At 41.7% G+C, this 10944-nt stretch overlaps 1 protein-coding gene and 1 long non-coding RNA gene across 2 annotated transcripts; one reads left to right on the top strand and one right to left on the bottom strand.

Annotated features, from left to right (window-relative positions):
* Positions 1–34: 34 nt before the first annotated feature.
* amh (anti-Mullerian hormone) lies at positions 35–9409 on the top strand. Its single transcript, XM_065009010.1, has 8 exons — positions 35–130; positions 418–6245; positions 6610–6936; positions 7039–7208; positions 7523–7634; positions 7722–7830; positions 7937–8370; positions 8464–9409. The coding sequence occupies exons 2-8, from the start codon at positions 6104–6106 to the stop codon at positions 8883–8885; spliced, it is 1716 nt and encodes a 571-aa protein (XP_064865082.1). The 5' UTR covers positions 35–130; positions 418–6103; the 3' UTR covers positions 8886–9409.
* LOC135564324 (uncharacterized) lies at positions 8975–10704 on the bottom strand. The gene is made up of 5 exons (XR_010460926.1): positions 10590–10704; positions 10163–10204; positions 9932–10066; positions 9756–9841; positions 8975–9625 (listed from the first exon to the last, which is right to left on the bottom strand). It is a non-coding gene; the product is annotated as an uncharacterized LOC135564324 (long non-coding RNA).
* Positions 10705–10944: the final 240 nt, after the last annotated feature.

Genomic DNA, 10944 nt, shown 5'->3' with positions numbered 1-10944 from the left:
GGGCGGGTGGGGGATGTGGTATGGGGGGTGTGGGTCAATCAGAGGGATAAGAGGAAGAGACTGGTAGGGAGAGACACACAGACAACCTGGTTTTCCTGTGCTTCCAAAGCTGCTATTCAGTTATAACAAGGTGAGTTATACTCCTCTTTCCCGCTGGGGCCACCCATACGAAAAATGTATGATGCATGACGCTTTGGCTAAAAGTAGCTTTGGAGAAAAGCGTCTGCTAAATGGCATTTATCATTATTGTAGGTTTGTGAATAAATCATAACAATACCTGTTATAATCTAAACATTTATTTTTGGTGCTTTTTAACTCTGACAAATCCACTCTTCAGGAGCAGTCTCCTGTCCTGCTTTTATATATGCTAATTGCCAGCATTTGGTTTTGACCCTGGCTCTTTCCTCTGCCTGGCAGGTAACTGAAGAATATCTACCTCAACCCAACGTAACCTATGCAAATGGACAGGTGTGGACCAATGGACAATACTATCTCACTCGTGCTCCTAAGCCTGCTAAACCGCCACTGTACTGGGACTCAACACACACACACACACAGAGCTGAGCACACATACACACACTGCTTCGGCAACTCACGCTGACACATACTCGCAGCATGGCGTCCTGAGCAGAGTTGAGCGGTCACGGGGGTGTTTGTGTTGTGGGTTGAGGCTGATAGTAATCACTGGGTTGTGTTCATCCCATCCTTAATGAATTGGTATGCTGCCTACTCTTAACATTATAGTGACACATGAAACGCACTGTTTCCATGGCAGTAACTTGTAAAGGTACATCACTGTCACCATGTAACGTGGTGCTAATAAGACTTACTAAATATACATAGTTATTTGTTAAAGACTCTATTCACACAGTTGACTACAGAAGAAGTCAGTCAGCAGTGTAGTTTTACATATCACTGATGCCGTTATATTAGTAAAGGCAGACAGTGTGTACAGTGGGAGATTCGTGTGGGTCTGTCATTCTAGTAGACGGCACTCTCCTCTTCTGTCATTATCTGACCACCGGGTGCTATGTTAGACCTCACCCTCCACGCACACCATCACACACACGCTAGACCAGTCTAACCCAGCTCTGATCAGGACTAGGGACCATGCAGCTGTGCCTCACTACATCTCTAGCACCCTGCTACCTAACCTTGAACCCTGATCATTTGTTCAGTGAATGAAATATCATTTGAACACATTAGCTTTTGGCTAAGTATAAAACAGGGGGGAAGCTGTTTGTTCAAATGCACTGGGTAACATATCTGTGTACCCTGTGACAATGTCCCTGGTGCAGGGACAGCACTATAGTCAGCCGTCAGCCCAGAGTAAAAGGTTCTTAGTTATATTGGTGTAATTATGGTCCGTGTCAAGTCAAAGGATCATTTATGTGAATAACGTTCGTGTCTGGACATGAAATGGTCGGCCCAGAGGTTCTCATTCACTTAAGTGCTGCCGGCTGAGCTGTGCGTCAACACATGCATGATGTGAACAGCAGAAGGACTGGAGGATAGAAAGCGGAAACAGGATTCAGTTACTGAGACAGTCCGTTTATAATCACTACTTATAGAGCCAGCTGGAGTGCTAGGGGCGTAGGGACCCGCAACGCAATGTGCATTCTTCACAAGTAGGAATCTCAACTACTCTTAATCTAAGCTTCTTTGTTATGTTTTTATATCCCTGCCGAAACACTGATATGATGAAAATGCAGGTGTAATTTTGGGACTCAAATGTTGTTTGTGTTGTATTCAGGCAAATCTCTGGAGTCACATCTCACTGAGTTCACAGGGTAGAAATGCTGTCTGTACGTGTCACCTTTTGTCCACTAACACTGTAGTGGCGCTTTCTGCAGCCACTTCAACCTGCACACACTGATATATACAAACACCGCTCACACACTGGGAAATGCATGACTAACAAAAACTACTGGGCCATTTTCACAGCTTTTCATTGGATTTTCTATTTCATTTTTGTAAACAGTATTGTACTGTGAATAAGAGACATTCTCTGACTGTATAATTGTGTATAATTTAGATTATTATATTTATGCTGTCAAGTTTCTCCATTTTGTAAAGTTGTGTTTTTGTTTTCCTGAAACACGTGTAACAGTGTAGAATGCAATAGGTTTAAGTGTGTACTTGACTCACAGTCTGAAAACTATGGTGCTACAATCTGTATAACTCTGGACTGTGCCTAATATTATTTATACAATATTAAGAACATCAATAACTGTCAATACTTGGTGCTTGTCCACAGGGACATTTTAAATGCTATTTTCTGGCATTCTTTCTCGTATTTAAAATGCAATTATCCAATTGAATTGTTTTAAGTCTAGCGTACAACTGTAGACACTGCACGATTTGATAAAGCTATCTTCAACCTACGGCTGACTCCGAGTTATGAAAACAGGTAACGCTCTCATTAGATGTGATTTTTCACAGTATTCTTTTGGCATACTGCGAAACACCCTTTTGCTTTCAGAAACTTGCAAATTGTTCAGGACTATTTGTAAATGCATGTGACGCTGTGTTTTGTACAGATAAGTTTGTGTTAAGAATGGTGTGTAGGTGAATAAGAAATGCCTAGATTGATTTTGGGGTATTATATTTGTATTTTATTTTTTATTTTTTCATTTGGTGCTGATGTGTGACCCACATCTACAAGCCTGTCAAACAGGTTGGGCTTGGAAACAAGGGAAACAGCAGTGCGGAGTTGTTTAAATCAGGGCCTTAATAGAGTGAGTGAAACACCATGACTGTTCAGTGTCAATGAGGGCATGCCAGTCACATGGCACCGTCTCCTCTGATATACACAGGGAAACTCTATGCTTGTACTATTATGTGGTTAACACATACAGAGGGAGAGATTTTGAGCTGCAACTAGACTGTCTTGATTTGTTCTGGATTGTAAATCAGATTTACTTCATGCTTTTTAAAGAGAAACTTCTACTCTGTGAAACAACATGTCTTTCAGTCATTGTAAAATAATATATTTTAAACGAGAAAAGGTGCTGTTTCAACCATACAAACTGATTTCAGATAAGGTTCTGGGTGCATTCAAAAGCCAAAACTCATCTTTCAATTCTGCCTGTCCTGGGGTATGTCTTAAAGCCGCCTCCTTCCCATAGTATGAGCATAATACATCTGTTGTAATTACATGTTAATTGTTCCAATATAACTGTTAGTAGAATAACTAGTATGCGTTACGTGGGTTTGCAACAACCAGGCTCCATTTTGATCTGATTGTCATTTGCCAGTCCTTACTAATTGAGGATGTGAAGCAGGATATTAATTTATCTTCATTGTTTTGTTTGTTTCATCTGTATCTTTGAGGAGAAATAAGACATCACAGCTTTAGAGTCACAATGTTGTCCAGTAGACAACAGTGCTTTGCAATCAGGAATGAGGACAATGATTTGCTCATGTCGGTCATGACCAGAGAAGCTAGTCCCCTGTTATCAGCACTGACAGGTCTTTTGTAATTACTGTTATTGTTGATGTTTTCATTATTTTTTTTGTTTGATATAATTGCAGTTGGTATCAATTATGCTTTTATTATGACATAAGATTCAGATCAAATTGGAATACTCTTAGACAGACCGTACGGTGCTCTCCTACACTTAAAACAAGGAAAATGCAGCTACTGATTAATACACTTCCTCTCCTGTTGTGCTAGAGGAGGGAAAAGGTTTAATAAAATTCAACACAAGCTCGCTTGTTGACTTATTATTAATGTCCCATCTGAAAATATACTTCCTAGTTGGCTGGAGTGGCAATGTGTGTGGGAGAGAGAATAATATTGTGTAGTGAATATTGTTACTTCGACGTACCCCATTTTAAATATGTCCCCTAAAGAAGTACACATGATCTCTGGCAAATTTTAATACCGTAGTGCAGTATACTGCTCTATTAACTTTACAATTAAGACTGTTTCACATAACAAGACTCTGAATCCTGCCAAAGGTCTCACTCAGGAACATAGCAGATATCTTGAAACGATATAACACTACTGTATACGTCACACTTATCTATAAACTATGACTTCATTATCTCTTTCCCTAACTCAGGACCAGGGACCTCTCTTATATGTTGATGTAACTTGAAAAATCATATTGGTGCTTGGAGTTGACAAACTTCCTCGAAGATGTATGTTTGTCTCCTCAATTTCTCACTGTCGCACACATCTAGCCACTCCAGCAAAAGATTGCAGCTTTGTGTTTGACTGGTCTGACAATGTCGTGGAAAATCCTCTTACACTCTCACAAATGCCTCGTCTCACTCCCTCTCTCTGAAAAGGAATTAATGTCCTTTTTTTTAAGTGTTGTGATCCCTACATAGGGAGAACGCTGTGTAGTTGGACTGAATTTGAACTCTATGTGGATCAGTAGAACTAAGGGCAGGTTTGAGGTGCAATAACAGCAAACCCACGTTTCAAAACGCCTTGGGATGTCATGGGAACTCTTGTCTGGTGTTGGTGCTATTATCTTAGATGGGTAATGACAAATTGAAATTTGCTTTTGTTTATTTGCCTTTTTATGATAATTATTAATAAAATGGTTTCTTATAAAGTATTTAATTTGCATCTCTGCTTATTGGTGATATTCTGCATGTTGAAAAGGTGATTTTATTTATGCTTTTTATTCAAAAAATTGTAGGATTTGTATATGGTGCATGATATTTTAGTTTGTTTTCAATGAAGGATTCAGACTATGTAGGGGTGGAATGAGTGTCATTTTTTTACTATCATTATAGTAGTTCTGGTACATTCTGTAATAAAGCTAGGCTTATCATGGTTTTGACCAAAGATGGACAGTAGTGTTTTGAGAATTGTTCTTCAGTTCTGTCTTTAGTGGGGAATACACATTTATGTCCAAAATGTCCACTATTGGGGAATAATTCAACATTCAACGTCATCTTTATGAATACTCTCTGAAATAGTGTTCTGTGATGTTACGTGCATGTTTTCAAGCCATTTAGAAATGATAAACAATTCTTGTAATTTTTAGTGGATGATTTGTGAATCCTTGACTTTATCACTTGGCGCTGTTGTCCACCAAGCAGGACAGACTGAACTGAACGACCTTGATCGTGTGCAAAACAAAGCTGCAGCTGTTGGATTTCTCCATGAAACCAAGGCCGTGAGGCACTTTTCAACCCGAGAAGTCTCAACAGCAGCATCTCATAGTCTGTCCATAGATCCTTTAATCCGTCAAGAACTCTTATTTAGCCAACACTTCTTCTGTATCTATCTGGCATGCAGCACATCCATATTCCATCCACTGTACTTAGTCCAATAACTGCTGAGAACTTTTTAAAGCCAACGTGTCTGTAATCAATCGTCAATTTGCAATCGCATCCTTAGAATTGCATCACAAATGGCTACTTTTATGAAGAACACTCCAATATCTGTTTGTGTATTGGGGGGGGGGTGCGAATTTGGCCACCAAGTTTCCTAAGCATTTTCTTGTATTTATTATTTTGGAAATCTGTAAAGTATTCATATGCAAGGTGTGAAATTAGCATGTTTTAGTCAAATATACCTGTTTGGGCTTCTTGCGGTCAATTTGCAGTCTACAAATGATTTTGTCATTTGTGTATATTCTGTTTTGCCGCTGAATCTAGTTGATCATCCCTGAAGAAGAACTGTATGTAAGAAATGGCAGGACACAGAAGCAATGATAGTGTTGATATGCTGTAATAGACCAGACATTACCTACGAAAGGCCTTTATAGAATTGTCATTACACGCATGGTTTTTCTGTCTCCTTCAAACATCCTCCCTTCCTTTTTGGAGGTGCTTAAATCGCCAGTCTTTTCTCACCCACAGGGAGGGCAGGTGTCTGTCTGCCACACACAAAACACTCCATTGTCTGTCTTGTGCTTCCTTTCCCTAGCCTTATCTCAACCCACCGTAGTATTCACTGTCCCTCCACATCTTACAACATAGGATAGTTTCTCAAGGACACATCACATAGTATGAGCTGTGTATTTGGCAGCCTGTCCTCCTTAGCTGAAAGAGGGGCGGTACATAAAACCCATCTCCCTCGCTGACCTGACCCAAAACAAGTGTTCCATCCAGACGTGACTGGACAGACAGGGTTACCATGAGGCTATGGTGCATATTCTGCTTGATACTGCTGCTGCCCAGCACAATGGTCACTCTGCCACACCAGGGCAGACTGAGTGACAGCCTGCTAGGCCGGTGTCAGGAGGACCCCACGCCAGACCACCCAGGAACAGGGCCAGGTCAGTCACACTATTCACCATCCCAATTACACTGTCCGTACTGCTGTTTGTAACTTGTTGCATTGATATGAATCTGTATGCCTGGGACCTGGCCATAGCTGTGACCAAACATGGATTCATTAGCATTTGCAAGAAAATATTGTATGCATTGTAATGCACAGTTTTTTACTTTGTGCTCTATTTGTTAATTGCATTAACTAACTGCTTATTATAATTTTCTGTAACATAATTTATCACGTTGTGAATGATGCAATATCATCTCTGAATAAGGTCATCTTTTGGCCATCAAATTATACATTTGTCAAAATATTGTTATGGGAATACAGACTTCTGTGACTACATTTAGTCTGTTCTTTCATCCAAGGAGACAACCGTTCAGTGGAGGTTGGAAAAGGTTTGGGAGAGAATGCCTTAACATTGAAGGAGACCATAAACTCCCATCCCAGCGCTTCTCACCTACCTGGGGACACTCCATGTTTCGGAAGGATACCGTCTCATGGAGAGGTTATTGAGGATATGTTTTCAGCACTTCGTGAAGGTTGGGGCCAGGAAGGCGACCTGAGAAAGGAGGATTTGACTCGATTTGGCATTTGCTCACACTCTGATGGTGCTCCAGTACCTGCCTTATCCACACTAGCTGAAGAAGCCAAAAAAGAGAAACATGGGCTACATGTTTGGCACCCAACCAAAGGTACATTTTTGTCTCTTTCCAGATTTCAGCTTTGTAGGTATGGCACAGATATGGATCTGATTCTGAATGTACTGAAATGGGATGTTATGTCTTGTCTATCAGAGCTCATGGAGGGTGAAGTGGAGGGAGGGGGTCTTGTGTTGACCTTCCACCTCCCCCGGCCTCCCCTCTCCAATATCAAGCCCATACTGCTCCTTGCCTTTAGAAACCCCAAAACAGGAGCGCTCGGTGCCATCACTTTCACCAGTCACTCCCTGCAGCCTTACAAACAGGTTTGAATTCATTACCTGCTCAAGAACAACATTCCTGAACTTCTTACTAAGTCTTGTCTTTACCATGATGTTTACAGACCATTAAAGGAAAACTCCACTCAAAAACTATTTTTTCATAAGTCCACTGTTGATACAGTCCCAAATGTTTTGTATGTCAGCTGTCATGTTTTCAAGATATTGTGCTTTCGCGAAGCAGTGTCACTGGCCACATCATCGCCATGATGCATTTCTCACCATGTGGCAGGTGATATTTTGCTTCTTTAGTTTTTGATGTTCTGCTATTATCTGACTCAACCTTTTCCCACTTCTCCCAGACGGTATGTATTTCAGAAGGAACACAGTTCCTCATCCTAACAGGAAAGCAACCCGAGGGCAAAAGTCAACTGAAATGGAGATTCAATGTTGACACAAAAACACCAGAGACAGGTAAGAACATCTTGTACAGCTTATCGTGTTCAAGTTAATACGCTTTCCTTCCATCAACATGTCTCAAGATTATTCACCTTTCGGCAGGACAAAAGCTGTCTGAACTACGAGGTATCCTGATTGGTGACGGAACAAGAAGTGATGTCAGTGTCATTCCCCTGGTGCTTTTCTCAACAAATAGAGGAACTGATGAAAGGTCAGTTAGCATAGTCTTTTTTTCGAATGCGGTACCTATTACTGTCTTTTTCTTTAAGCGATTGAAGCCATAGAGATTCTTAAATGAGTGTAATTGTCTTCCTCAGAGTGACAGAAAAGCTGAGTCCTTCCCCTGCTCCCTCTGGGACCTACACGTTTCTGTGTGAGCTGCAGAAGTTCCTCAGTGACGTCATGCCACCACAGATGCAGTCACAACCATGGGCTGCTTCGGTACCTCTGTACTCTCTGGACTCTCTTCCCCCCCTGTCCCTTGGGGTGTCGTCCAGTGAGACCCTCCTTGCCAGGCTGCTCAACTCCTCAGCTCCCACCCTGTTCTCTTTCCCCACACAGGGCTCTGTGCTCCAGGGGCATCGCGGGGAGCTGTCCCTGCAGCCCGCCCTACTGGAGGTGCTCAGGCAGAGGCTGGAGGAGGTTCTGGTCCAGATGAGGGTGGAGGAGGTGGGCAAAGCAGGAATGGACAGACTGAGGAGACTCCAGGAACTCAGTGTCCTTCCTAAAGAGGGCGAGGAAGCACCAGCAGGTGAGCAGGCCTCAATGTAAATTCATGATCAATGTCTGGGCATTAATTGAATTGCAAAGTCATTTAAACCTTTTTTTTCTTTCACTCACATAGGTGTTGGGAGCCCCAGTGAAACGCAGTACCGAGCCCTGCTTCTGCTGAAGGCCCTGCAGACAGTAGTGGGAGCCTGGGATGTGGAGAGGGGGCAGCGGGCCACCAGAGCAGGCCAGAAGGGCCCAGGGAACCGGCACCTTTGTCGACTGCACAGTCTCACCGTGTCCCTAGAGAAATACCTGCTGTCTCCTCCTGAGGCCACCATCTACAACTGCCAGGGAGTCTGCAGCTTTCCCCTGACCAACGGGAATAACCATGCTATCCTGCTTAACAGCCAGATCCAGAGTGGCCTGGCCCTGGAGCGCTCGCCCTGCTGTGTGCCTGTGGACTATGAGGACCTCAAGGTGGTGGAGTTGGATGAGCATGGAACCAATATCTGCTACAAACCAAACATGGTGGCCAAGGAGTGTGGATGCCGCTGACTCCTCCATGTGGTGCAATGATTGGTATTAAAGGGCCAGGGCACCTGGGTTGTTGCACCATTACTCAATAAAAGTCAAGTAGAATTGCATGTTTTAAATCATTGAGTGCATTTATTTTGTTTATTGTAAATACATTATCACATCTAGTTGTCTACAATATTAGCTGATTTAATACACATTTTGTCACTCAGTTATGTAAATAGAAAACTCATTGGCTCAGTGCACATATTGGATCTTTCAAGTACAATTTGTGCATTATCAATTTGCACCACATGATCGTATTGAAGGCTGAAAGAATATATTGATCATCAAATACGAGATAGGAACCAGCTCATCTTATTGATTTCTGTATACCCTTTAAATATGAAGAACATTTATGCATGATCAGATAAGACTGTATGGTGCATTTAAGATCATTGTGATGTACTGTAAATCATTTTTTTTCTTTTTTTTTTTTACAGTAGTAACATTTTAACTACAATATATCCTTATATTTCAACATAATAAACACACTTTGATTAGTCCTTCAGAAAATGTTTTCCTTTTTTGTTGCACTATCCTCCTCTTTCCCCTCCTTTACCATTCTCCATAATGTATTCCCTCGATCATTCCTTTAACAGCCCTTTGTCAGACACATCTCTATTTCTGATTCTCAAGATTCCCCCTCTTCTCTTTGGATTTCCTTTTCTTCCATCGTCTGAGCCCCAACTCAGCAAGCTGTCCCACAGAGAGGCTGCAGGCTGCAGGGAGGGAACAGAAACACACATAATCATTACATAAGGTTCCAAAGCCCAGCACGTCATTATGTGTTATTCACTGTGTTAGTTATAAGAGGGACACGGGAAGAAAATAAGCTATGAGCTCCAATACCTGAGCTACGCCGTCTGGTTGTAGACCCGTGCCTCCAAGGAACATCTGGGGAAGAACCTTGTCCTCTAGAAGTACATCCAGAGCATCTGAACCACAACAGATAGTGCATGAACTAGTCTGTGTGCATTGAGGTTATGAGAAAATGACTAAATGTTTCACAATGTTTCAGCACTCACCATGTACTTCATTCACCCCTGAGCTCACAAGCACAATGATGATGGCCAACACTATGCAACGGTTCAGAGTAATGCTTTTCCATGGGTTCTCAACCTCACTCAAACTTTGGATGGACAAAATGCGTTCATATGACACTAGAGGTAAACCGAGAGAGTAATAAGTCAACATGGGACAAAATCTATTATTACTGAATGTAGAAATGTAAATATATTGGATAAGGATTGTATTACTCCCGAGGCTCTCAGATGATAATGTTCTGGGTCTGTTGCGTCCTGTAAAGTCAGGTAATATTGAGATTTTGCTACTGCAACATATTTAAAGAGGAAACTACTAACACATTGTGTATTCTGCATCTCAGTAAAGGTTATGACTAAATCTACATTTTTCAACTGAAAATTCACTCTTAAACCACATAGGCTAAAAGGATAGAGCTGAGTACACACATGCATTGGGTTACATTGCATGTTTATGATGTGGTTCAGACCGATTTAAAGCATATGTGGCATAGACCATGTAGCATTGCTAGAAATAGACATCTTGCTGAATCAACAGAGGAAGAGTAATATACAGACAGATAGTCTTTGTCAAATAAATGATTCCCAAACTAGATTATAATGCAAACCTTTAAAAACCCATGCATGACAGATTGAGTCTTACCTGGGTTGACCTTTTTCTCCTATGGAAAGCAATTGATTTCCGTTCACTGGGGTCGGAAAGTGTCTTATAGCCTGCCCTGCTTCAGATGACATGGTTCCTGACAGGCAGGCACAGCTGAGAGCTTATGACAAAAGTAAAAATACATCACTGGAGGGATTGCTGCTATACACCCTGTATGCTATGGACCGGCCGCCCTCATAAACACCATACCATTCTGATCCCTATCTTCGAAGTGTGTCATTGTAGGCTATGGCAAGGGGAAATAGGCAGTATAGCTACAGTTTGTATGCCAGAGACGTGATAACTATGTTTCCATTAAAGGGCATTACATGTCGCTTGCATGAATTATCAGACT

This window comes from Oncorhynchus nerka, linkage group LG24 (assembly GCF_034236695.1).
Source record: "Oncorhynchus nerka isolate Pitt River linkage group LG24, Oner_Uvic_2.0, whole genome shotgun sequence".
Lineage (NCBI taxonomy): Eukaryota > Metazoa > Chordata > Actinopteri > Salmoniformes > Salmonidae > Oncorhynchus > Oncorhynchus nerka.
The sequence above is the reverse complement of the archived record's forward strand: the minus strand, read 5'-3'. Positions and strand labels throughout refer to the sequence as shown.

Coding starts and splice junctions, on each gene's coding strand:
- amh (XM_065009010.1), top strand. CDS start 6,104: ATGAGGCTATGGTGCATATTCTGCTTGATACTGCTGCTGCCCAGCACA. Junction 7,831..7,936: donor AATAGAGGAACTGATGAAAG/GTCAGTTAGCAT, acceptor TGTCTTCCTCAG/AGTGACAGAAAAGCTGAGTC. Junction 8,371..8,463: donor GGGCGAGGAAGCACCAGCAG/GTGAGCAGGCCT, acceptor TCACTCACATAG/GTGTTGGGAGCCCCAGTGAA.